Source organism: Chenopodium album, chromosome 7 (genome assembly GCF_948465745.1).
Source record: "Chenopodium album chromosome 7, dcCheAlbu1.1, whole genome shotgun sequence".
Taxonomy (NCBI): domain Eukaryota; kingdom Viridiplantae; phylum Streptophyta; class Magnoliopsida; order Caryophyllales; family Amaranthaceae; genus Chenopodium; species Chenopodium album.
Window position 1 is genome coordinate 35298665 of NC_137840.1, and position 12361 is coordinate 35311025.

The window sequence follows — 12361 nt, forward strand, 5'->3', positions numbered from 1 at the left end:
CTTTGACCAGTCAAGGGCAGGCGTAGTCTTCTCCTTGGGATGTGGAGTAGGCTGCCTGTCCATACTGACTTCTTCCTCGCAGTTCCAGGAGATTTTTTGGCTGATTTACCCTTGTTAGAGCCAACCGTCTTCTTTTCAATCAGGTCCTTGTTCTCTCCCTTGAAACTTGTAATAAATTTCTTGAGCTCTTCTCTAGTGACTAGAACCTGACCTCTTACCGACTGTGTTTCTCCTTCCGGCTTCCCAGGGAGCCTACTTGTACCCGCCTGACTGTTACCTCGTTCTAGGGTATCTCTGGGACGGAGGTGGCTAGAAATGAATGACCCATCTTTGGCCATATATGTCTCGACCTGAGGATCATCATCCACCTGGTCTGTAAAGACCTCTGGCTGGTGATCCTTGGGTTCAGGAGGTGGTACAGACTCTTAAACCATCTTTGAGGTACCCTCCCCACAGACATCGCCAAAGTTTTTGTGTGTTTTTGTCCCTCTGGAGAGTTATAGCTCGTAGACTAGCTTTGACTGCGCCTGTACATGCAAAATAACGGAGACTACGGGTGGTTGGAGCTCCGCCTCCGTCGATCAAGTTAGAACGTGTTTGGGAAATGTAAAAGGATACAGAAAGTAAAGTAGATCTTCCGAGTTTTCGAGATCAGATGATTTCTCTGATGTAAGAGAATATAGGGTAGGTATAATAAATTGTAGGTGTCCCTAAAATGGGGGGAATCTCCTTGTTTATGGGGTCATTGGGAAATGTGCCCCTAATTAGGTCATTACGTCTTAATTTTGTTGGGCTGCACCGAATTACAACTTTTTGGGGATTTGGGCCCTTGAAGGCTTCCTTTTCTCGGGATTCGTGTCAAATGGGGATTCGTCCAATTTGAACGAATCTGGGGATGACACGTGTCATGATGTGGTTGGCCCACGTGGTATGGGTAAAATTACCCAAAACAATACTAGTGAAAATGTTCGATTAATTACATAAAAAAATTAGCAAAAAAAATTAAATAAAAAAAATGTCCAAAACCTGTTAGGTTGACCCGAACCAAGAACTTAAGGCAAGAGTTGAACATTTCTTGGCTCGTAACCTGAAATGACCCGATCCGAGATGACTCATGACTCGACCCTAATTGATAGGTCTACATAGTAATAAAATTATATTAGATTGTGAAGTATATTATTTTAACCAATTAGTATATATTATAAATGGATGTTTCAAGTTTTGAACTACTTCCATCGCTCTAAAAATTATTATGATATAAAAAAATATATTTATATGATAATTTTTTAGAATTATAATCTAATTTTTTTGAATAAAATTATAATTTAATTTGTACATATGAAATATTGGTATTTTATCGAAAATAAAACTCTAAACTAACAATTGTATCCTAAAATTTCATCCAAATTTGATTAAAATAGAACTCTTAAATAATTTTTTTTATCCCATGAAGTCTATCTAAATCTATCCAACGTGGTGCGACATTAGGCCAAAAATTGGAATGCCAAGTGTCACTATCTCGTGGCCTTGCTAAAAGTTTAGCTTTATATATTAGTTATATGATACGAAAACATGGTACACTAGCTTCATGACTGACACATGTTCCTCTCTTAGTTTATATATTATTCAGTTTTAAAGTTTAAATTTTTTATATTAGCAAATGATTTATATTAGTAAAGAATTTATATGAGATAATATTATATACATGATTTTAATGTCAATATATTCCACGTGAAATTCCATACATATAAAGAATATAATAAAATATTTTACCTTATAATTATTTTGATTATAATCCTTTATTATTTTCACTTATGAAGACTTTTCCTCTTACACTGTGTTCTAATGTATTTTTTATTTATGTTAATTGATTCAAATACTGTGTATTTTCTACGAATGTAATTTTAGATTAAAATATCGAGTTTTAAAATGGTGAAGATTTAGGAATCTGAAACCTAAATTTCATTACAAAAGTTAATGCTCACATTTTCAAAATAAGTTATATATAATATGTGTACTTTATAAGTAACAAATATTTTTTCCTTTATCTTAATAATTTTTCTTCTATTCATATACATTCCATAGCATATAAATTTAATACCTGTTTATTAGTGCATATATTTGATTAGATGTTGTTGGTCATTGTATATGAATATGATGTGATAATTTTTTTATTATGCTTGTGAAAAAATATACCTATTTGTGGATAAAATACATGTTCATAATTTTTGGATCGAACCGTTTATAACCCGTAATCAGTTATAATCGAACCATTTATAATCCGTAAGTCTGTAACCAACATAATTTTTTAATTTTTTTTTTTTTTTTTTTTTTTGCGTATATTTTATCACTAGTAAAACAAAAGGGTTTAATTTGAACTATAAAGTATTTAAATTGAAAAGGTTTGGAATTTTGATGTCATTGAAACTCTTATGCTACAATATTATCGTCCTCTAACGAGTAATGGCTTATGGAACACTATATTGTATTTAAAAAAATTAAAAATCTAAATCAAAAGCTAACTCTAGATTTTTTATTATTAGTTGATCCTTAAAATCATTATACAAAAAAGGGACATAAAGTTAAACAACTAATTAATACTCCGTATAATCTACTGGAATAACTAATTAAAGAATATTGAGGATATACTAGACGATATATGTTGTTAACGAAACCCGTTTAAAACTAGCAAAACTAGTTGTCAAACTGGCTGAGTTCAACTTGAATCAATTACAACCCGAACTGATTACAACCCGACCCGATTAGGACCTGATATGTGTTGACCCAAAACCCGCTTTAAACTGACAAACCCCATTTTTAAACCGACCGAATTTAACCAGAACTGATTATGACCCGAACCAATTACAACCCGACCTGATTAGAATCCAACCCGAAAAGAAACTGTAATAAAAATAAATCAAACCGAACCGACCTGAAATTATTTAAACCGACCCGAACTGACCCATTAATAATTCCAACTTGTTAAAAAACCGACCCGTTACAAACCGAAAACCAATAAATCAAACCCAAAATTGAACCGAAAACCCGATTGACACCTCAAGTTAATGATTATTGATTGATAACTAGGGATGACACTATTTCCAATATTTTTATCGAAGTTGATTATCTAACACTAATCAGTAGGGTCATTTTAAGTGTCATTGGAAGCTTTATCTACTTATAGATGATATCAAACCGTAGATTATGTTGCTTCTCTCAGTTATTCAACCCCTCGATACACCAAGATATCGACCCCTTTATGGATAGCAAATTCTCATACTTATTAATTCTAGATACATTAGGTTTTGGTCTTGGAAGAAGATGAACCTAAGTACCTAACCCCCCATTGCATCTTAGCTTTATTATTAAAAAAAAAAAAAAAAAAAAAAAAAAAAAAAAAAAAAAAAAAACCGTGATGGTTATATTACCTTTCAAAAAAAATAGTCGTCTCGTGTGCGGCCGGCCACACCGTGTGACCACTTAAAGTAACCCCTATAACATTGATTAAGTAACCCCTGTAATACCAATTAAGTAATACCTATAACACTGACCGAGTAACTCTATAACAATGATGAAGTAACCCCTTTAACACTATCAAGTAACCCCCATTACACTAGCAAAGTAACCCCTATAGTGGCTGGCCACACGGTGTGGCCAGCCACATATAAGACTTTGTGCAAAAAAAAATAATACTCCAATAAACATCTACCTTAACCGTAGAATTGTTAAATACATACTTTAATACTGTTTTGCTGTAACTTTAACCTTTTCATCAGTGACAAATCGGACAATTATTCTCCCAACTAGTTTACAAAATTGTGGGTGTTGCCAAAAGGTAATAGGCAGAGAATGAAAATTTCATGAAGAAAAGAGCAATTCTGCAAAAAGAGGAAAGGAGGACAAAAACAACTTTACAATTTCTTCCAAACATAAACTGAATAATGGAAGCAAGCAATGAATAAGCTTACAGAGCTTCACAGCTTCAATTGAGACGTAATAATGTACATATTGCAACTGATAAATTCTTCCATCAATCTTGTACAAAAAAAGAAAAAAATATACAGATCTGCACACTCAAGAGCACCAGGGGCCCAGGGCCAGAACTGCCCGTTTGGTCAAGCTGGCACACTGGTATTGTAATGGTTACATACAAACAGAACTTCACCAATAGATCATTTGGCGATAATCAAGCAAGGGAAGGTCAAGAACACCATATACTTTCAACCTCGGCCATGGAATCACAAGTATTGGAATTTCCAGCAATCAAGGGAACTACAGCCAGTGTGATGATAAATCCCATTAAATACTCTGTAATTCTGTATGTAATCCTCTTTCAAATAACCAAAGAATCACACCTTATACTAAGGTTTTGACACAACAGGTATACAACAATCATCATCCTCAAGATCGCTAAAAGAAACCTCATCTGCAATTCCAACATGTACAAGACTTCCACTTTGTCCTAAGCAATCATCTTCAGGCCACCCATCACTATCATCATCATCATCATCAATAAAACTTAAAACAGGTCTCTTGGACATTTGGCCAGCAAGTATGTTCTTATCATCGGTATCTGTCAATTGTTTCTCATCAATAATTGACTTATCAATAAATTGCAGCTCATTACTTATATGTTTTTCCACATCGGAATCCACTGTGGAAGAAGTGGCAGGCTCAGAAGCAAAAGTCCAGGAAGAAAAGGTCTCTGAATGCTCATTCTGCGTGGATCTTGGAGTACTATTATCATCAAAGTCAGCACTTAATCTAGAATAGAGGCCAGCATGGTTCCATTCTGAATCTTTCTTGGTTCGCTTTTGTTGCTCTTGCATCCACTTTGCTCTGGCTTCTACGACCTGAGCAGCAAAATTATTATTCATTCAATAAAATAATAATTAAAAAAAAGCTGTTGAATTAAAATTCTGTAGGACCAAAGTAAAACTTAACAGCATAAACATCTTCTCACTTTCAGCAACAAGAGCTGAGCAATTTATGTACAATGCTCAATAATGTACAAGAAAGTCAGAAACAATTGAGCTAAGACCTAATTAAATGTTAAATATCAAAAAAGAAAAAAGAATCTGATGCAAGTATGTAACACTTCTAGATTAGTTGTTAGTTCACTACCAATAAAAATATGACAAAAGCCATAAATCACATATCAACTCAAATTTTGAGTACATTATGAATGGTTTTCACTACCTTCAAGCTTTCCACAATGATAGTATGATGTAGTGGGTATGTTTGTTTACCATACTGGGAATGCATAATTGCTTGTTGATGGCTAGTAAAAATCACTAAGGCAAGAAGTTAAGAAAATCTCAACCAAAAGTGAATAATAAGACATTATCACTGCAACTAAATTAGTATCTCACAAAACCATAGCAGGTAGGGATGAGCAAAGCAACCTTTTCAAAATTCAGAGATTCAGAACCTGTTGCAACTGATTATTCAAAATCTGAACTGAAACCACTGGGTACCAATATCTTTTGAGGGTATCAGTCATTTAAAAGATTTGAATAACTTGGCTGTCAATTCATTAAACACAATAAAAATCTACTACATGATTTGGGGTTAGATTATTTTGTGATTTGGGATTCATTTGCTATGCAATATTTTGTTCTTCCCAAATTGGGATTGGATTTAGGTTTAAAGAACATATTATTAAATTCTAGTTTGGTATTGGAACCGTTGTTAACCAGTTGCCCAGGTTCCAATTTTTGATACCCAAAAATAGAGCTGGTACTCTGATAGATCAAGTTCCAAAACACCGGAGTGTAGCAGAACCCTTTTTTTTTATTTAATTATTTTTATCATCCCTAATGGTAGAAATGCAGCACTGCAGCATACATGAAAATGGTTTATCCCAAAAACTGGATACCTAACAAAAATAGGTTATTGACAAGGACTACTAAAAATGCTGGGAAAATCTCAAGCAACAACACTGTATAAGATATGATGGTCACTGAAAAGTGAAAACCATGTAACCTTGTCTAACATAGACAAAGTTCTTCAAAAATTTCACATCAGCGGAATATTAAGATGTATGCATCAAATGCCTTAAACAAGATGGAAAGTTACAAGTCATTACTTTGAAAAAGGCAAATACAAGTGCTAAACAACTGGTCAATCTTACAATATTCATGAATGTGAGGACCAGTCATGTGTTAAAAAATAGCATTGTAAACCTAGGCCAACATATTTGGCAGTCACTATGCAAGTAGTTGATGGATATCAAGTGAAAACTCTCATGATGCTCCTTTCTTCACAATGTCACAGCTAGAAAGAATGATGATCACAACAAGGTATTCGTCACTTAACGTGCATATTTTAGGGTCAATCTTTGAAAGGGAACTGGGGACAAAGACGAGCTTATAAAAGCCATTGTTTTAAAGACAGTATAAAGATAGGTTAAAATGGCATCATTCAAACAAGAACAAATACTCTGCTAAAACAACAATCATTTCATCATGTGATTTAATATGTTTCAATACAAAATATTCTAATAAACTCTAAGCTGTTTAGATTATAATGGAATAGTTTGGAAGCTAGAATAGGTGTTCTCAGGTAGTGCTGACTAAGATTTTTTGCTGGTCAGTTAGCGTTATATTATTCTGAACTTATTAAATGACTTTCCAGTTAGATTACTTGTAAGCAGGGAAGACACGGTGCTGGAACTCACCTCCAGGATTGCATTTCATCTCATACATGAGCTTTAAGAGATATTTTTTCCACAAGGCCTACAATGCCGGAATATTTACAGATGGACACTAAATCCAGATTTTACATTATCCGAGGCTAAAAGATAAGTAGAGGCAATATTTCACAAGTAATTAGAAGCTCTGCATGTCTTAAAATAGGGTCATATTCGATGGCTAATCCGGGGCCAAAAGTTTTGGGGTGGGGGGGGGGGGGGCAATGTTTGATCCTTCAACCTTTTGCTTAATACTCCATAACACTACTTAATCACTATGCCACAACTTTTTATAAATGCAATTATTAGACATCATATTACTTATAGTAAACAACTCATAAAATACTCAGGGGGGTTGGGCCCTTGCCTGCCCTAACAAAGATCCGCCCTAAGTCATATTCTGACTACAACTAAAATATGATGAGATATTTGTCTTACTGATATCTAATGGATTTATGGTAATACTATTGTTTTGGGTAAAAATACCCTTGCTACGTGGCCCAATCATAGAGGGACACGTGTCATCCCACACAGGCCAACATGGACCACTCACCAGTTGACACGTAGCATCCCCAATCAGCAAAGGAAATGCGGCCTTCAAGGCCCAATTCTCGAGAAAGTCGTAAAACGGCGCAACCCACCATATGTAGGTCAAAGTGACCCAAGAGAGGGCACCATTTCCAACGACCCTATAAATAGGGAAATTTCCAACATTTCTGGGACACGATCATTTATACAACACCTGAATTGTCTTATATCAGAGAAAACACTTGATCTCGAAATCCGAAAAAAATCTCACTTTTACCTTTTCCGCACCTTTTTACATTCTCCAAACATGTTCTAACTTGATCGTCGGAGGCGGAACTCTAACCACCCGGAGTGTCCGTTGAATCCAGACTTGGTGACATAACTCTCTCGAGGGACGAGAAAAACCCCAAAATAACTATTAACATGGATGGAGTATGATATTGAAATAGTCGGGAATATAATAACAATAAGGGCCTTGAATAAGATGAGCTAAGCATAGCCTATATCCAAATATTGATAGCATTCAATCTTCAACAAATAGATTTCAACCCCCAATGCTAAACTGCTACTTCATCCATATTTGTTCTTCCCCCTTAAAAAATTTTTGTCGCACAAAAAGATTCCAGATAAGAATAACAAATAGAGATAGAGGGAGTAATTTGAGGTGACACTACAAGGTAAATGAGAAATTTGTGGCGGACCGGTAAGTTCATTTGTACAAACAAAATTTTTGGGTGCTAAGATCTAAAGTCTAAGAGGTACCTCGCAATTCAAAAGTCTCTGAAGAATGAGCGTGTTCTTGGGGTCGACGACGGAACGAAGAACTCATCCCTAAATGCGGCTTTTTTGTACACGTTCAATAAGGTCACCCATAACACGGCTCTCCTACTTGAGTTAATTTAGCACCAGGCCATGCTATTCAACGATATAGTAAGAATGACACCATAACCTAACAACTAGCATTGAAAACGGGTCTCCCTTTGATTGAGGGAGGTTGACGTCTAGTCAATAGGGCCCCCACTTTCCAATCACTAAGAAAAAGAAATAAAAAAGAAAAAAAAAAAAACTAATGATTGCTCAAGGAAGGTGTGCGACTCCATATGAGGATCTCCTTCCCTTCTTCCTACTCTCCGTTCACATGGTTCTCAAAGTGGAGGAGGAATGGTGAGCAGGAGAACCACTGTTACATGGTAAGCAGTACAATACAATTTGTTATACGATGATGTAGAACACTACTCATAGCAAATCGTGTATGCCCAAGAATGAAATGAATGAAAATGATAAGCAAAAAATACTTCAATGATGATCAAGTCATTTGAGATGGCAAACTAAACGCCAAAACATTAAGATAGGCAAACTCATACCACATAGTCCTCGTCAATTTTCGTTGTACATGACTAGTTGACCTTCTATTCATGGAATAAGCTTTAGCATCAATTTTACTTAACACCCAGTCTAGCAACAGCTCCAATTATAAATCAGCATTTTAAATAATTCAAAACTCTAATAAAGGTCATAAATAAATAAATAATAGGTTTAGTTCAGTGATGTTTCAAGATAGTTTTTATTTATAGAAGTAGAATTTAGAAAACAAAGTTTGGAGGTAAATAAAGCTTTGAGAAGCAAAAATAATTGTAAGTAATGTCCGTATGTGTATTAATCCAACAATTTATTTTTTCCAAATGCTAATTTTTTAAAAACAATTTTTGGTTGGTGACTTCTAATTGCCGATAAAAAGTATATCAGCTAATTTACAACCCAGTGCTTAAGTAGGCTATCTTCCTAGTTTAAACCCATTGAAGCACATAATAAAGTGGTTATTGAACTGAATAAAAGACGACTATATTAAGGAAAAATTGCCCAGAATAATCCCACCTTTGGGTCGTCCGCCCAAAATAATCCGACATTTATAGCTAATCCGCTCCTAATGGTCCCAAGTGACCTGTAATCAGTTGAGTAGGTAATTTTTTTTAAAGTTTAATTTACACGTGTCATCACGTGATTGGGTCAAAAAAATAATTTTAATTTTGTTTTAAGAAATGATTATTAATAATTAACATTAATTAGCTATTTAAAAAAAAAAAAAAAAAAAAAAAAAAAAAACTAAAACTAAAATTTAAACCAGCCACCTCACTTCGCCGCCCCTACCACGAGGCCCGGAGAAGCCATCTCTACCGCAAACCCCGACGCCGTTCTCCGACCCTCCCCATCCCCTTCCGTAGCCACTAATTTACCAAAACAATTACCGACATCAAGGTGAACGAAGAGGAGAAGTGCCAAAGTCGAGACGTGGGAACGAGATAAGGGACGAAAAGGGGGCGTGGGGGAAGGGAGATAGCCGGAAAAGGGACCGGAGAAGGGAAAGGGGGCTGGGATCGAGGGTTTTTTAGGGTTTGCAAGGTGTTTCCGGCCATCTTGAGTTTAGGGTTTTCGTGGTGGTGGGAGGGAGATTGATGGTTCGGGGGAGGGGAGGGAGGGCGTCGGCGCTGCGGGAGAGTTTCCAGGCACTGCGGGTCAGGAGAGTCCGGCAGCTTGGCACGTGGGAACGGGCAGCGGGGAGGGTGGTTTTGACTAGTGTGGGATTTTTCAAAATAATTAATTAGTTTTTTCTATTTTTTTCTTAAAAAAAAACTTTTGTTAATTTTTTTATTTTTATTTTTTTTACCAATCGTACGCCAACACGTGTCAGGTGACTTTTTATAACAAGTTAGTTAACCGGTTGGGACCATTGCGGGCGAATTGACTATGGTCGGATTATTTAAAAATAATCCAAAGGTGGGATTATTTTGGGCGGACGGCCCAAAGGTGGGATTATTCAGGGCAATATTTCCCTATATTAATGAAATAATTCCACAATGGAGCAATCCCTTTTTGTGTTTTTGGTATTGCTTTTCATTTAATATCTAGTTCTTACAATACTTCAAATTCATCCATAATTGCACCTCCCTAATCTCATGGGCATTGTACGATGAAACATTATAATTCGTACCTGCTTTGTTCCCTCTTACAAGTCAAATGGCACTCGGTTAACATATGACAATATACTTTTAGACAAGAATTTGTTTTCCAATCTTTAGATCAAAGAAAAAGGCTGCACAAAGAGCTACTTTGAAACTCTCAACCACAATAATGTTCAAAATAAACCTTTTTTTTTTTTTTTTTAATATTGATATTCGGCAGCTCACCCTCCTGGAAAGCATGAAATTTAGAAAATTCATAATGACCTTGCACAACAAAAAGAATGCTAAAGAGACTCACCTCAAGTGTAGACAGCAGATCAGCATCCTGTTTATTAAGCCTCGAATGCAAAAGAACAAAATAGACTTTCCAGAAAAACCCCACGCTCATATGAGCCGGACAAAGTTCAATTCTGAGTGCTGCTAACCTCGGTGAGAGGTGTTCAACAGCTTGAGCATGCCTCTTCTGAGACTCTGACATGGGAAAATCTACAAAAACATATCAGCAGCACAAGTTAGTAAGCTATAAAATAAGAAGCGGGCTTCCTCAAACTTTCAGTGCTAATTACTGATAAAATAACCAAATTATCAACCATTTGAGTATAAGCCCACAGACAAGGCACTGAAAATTATATATCCCTGAACCCCTGATAAACTTATATTCCAATAATAAGCAAAGGTCAAATCCTTCCTACAGATTCTCAAAGAGAATATTGACCAAATTTCATTTAACAATAAATCAAATAAATGCAAGCATAAAGATTGCATATTCATATAGACATATTGACCAAATTTCATTTAAACAAATATACAGAAACAAGCTTAAATCAGAATATCATTCAGAACATCTCAAATAATATTCAAAAAAGACAAAGTTAATAAATATACCTTCAAAATCTTCATCTTCTTCAACAGGAAAATCCAACCAAGTCTCAGGATGATGCGCAATATTCCCAGCAAATGTCAAAACCTCATCAGTTAATCCCACAGCTTCGTTAACCCAATCATCATCTTCCTCCTCAACTTTCTGCAATCCCAATCGATGCAAACTTGAACTCGATTCACAATTCCCTAAATTCCTATCCCCCATTTCTGAATAATTTCCATCTTCCGTTGAATTTAAACCATACACCAACGATTCATCATCATCATCTTCAACGCCCGAAATCGATTCCGAACGATCCAACTCAGGAACAACACGATGATCATGCGAAGACGAAGAACAAGCTGTAGAAGGAGGAGGAGCGAGAAAATTAGCGACGCCCCAAAGTTGACGAGTAAGGGTTTCTTTGAATTCGCTGAGATCATCTCTGACACCACGCAGATCTCCATCAAATTCTATATTTTCTCTCTCCTCAACGGAGATTACCGACGCCGGCGGTTTTTCGCGACGGCTGTGCGACGAAGATGGTGGCGGAAGAGTGGTATCGTCGTCATCGTCGATGCGGAGGGAATTGGCTATGGAGCGAGCTAGCCATGACATTTGGAGAAAATTTTGAATTCGAAAATGAAGGAATCAAAATCCTTTATTTTTTGCCTTAATTTCTCAAGTATTTTTCCTGAGATTGTGTTGGTTGGATATTGCCTGGAAAATATTTTTCAAAATTTATAATTAGAGACATAATTATGATTGTGTGGTTTAATTTGTGGGCTTTGTGGGTAGTTCAACATTATGAGAGAATTTGTTTTTTTGGGAGAATTAGCATGGAAAGGGACCCACATAATGATGATTGTAAATTGTGACACATTTGATGATAGTTATATATCTACATACTATTTTATGTTTATAGTTCCTCCGTTTTAAATAATTGCTCCATTTTCACATGCGCGGAGTTTTAGGATAAATAGAAAAAATTAATAAAATATAGAGGCGTGGAAGTAGGTGGAAATATAAAAAATTGTAAGGATCAAATGTAGTTGAGAGTAGGGGTGTACAAAAAGTACTCGGACCAATTTAGACTTGACCCAGACCGTAAAATTCAAGTCCATTGTCGCTCCGTGCAATCCGGTCCAATCCATTCTCTGTCTAATCTGGTTCAGGTCCGGTTCGGGTCTAAACTGGTTCACCCCTAGCTAGGCCTCCTAGGGATGTACATAAATACCCGGACCGGCAGATTCAGTTCCACTGCCGGTAACCGGTCCAATCCGGCTTCGGTCCAACCCGGTTCAAGTTCGGCTCGACCCA

At 36.0% G+C, this 12361-nt stretch overlaps 1 protein-coding gene across 1 annotated transcript; it reads right to left on the reverse strand.

Moving 5' to 3' along the window:
* Window positions 1-3939: 3939 nt before the first annotated feature.
* On the reverse strand, window positions 3940-11817 carry LOC145641038 (uncharacterized). Its single transcript, XM_081692235.1, has 3 exons — window positions 11065-11817; window positions 10478-10665; window positions 3940-4853 (listed from the first exon to the last, which is right to left on the reverse strand). The coding sequence occupies exons 1-3, from the start codon at window positions 11657-11659 to the stop codon at window positions 4362-4364; spliced, it is 1275 nt and encodes a 424-aa protein (XP_081548361.1). The 5' UTR covers window positions 11660-11817; the 3' UTR covers window positions 3940-4361.
* Window positions 11818-12361: the final 544 nt, after the last annotated feature.

Excerpts from the sequence above, each read along its gene's own strand:
- LOC145641038 (XM_081692235.1), bottom strand. The coding sequence starts at position 11,659 with ATGTCATGGCTAGCTCGCTCCATAGCCAATTCCCTCCGCATCGACGAT. Across the intron at positions 10,666-11,064 it reads AGAAGATGAAGATTTTGAAG|ATTTTCCCATGTCAGAGTCT; the intron begins GTATATTTATTA and ends ATGTTTTTGTAG. Across the intron at positions 4,854-10,477 it reads ATCTGCTGTCTACACTTGAG|GTCGTAGAAGCCAGAGCAAA; the intron begins GTGAGTCTCTTT and ends TTTGCTGCTCAG.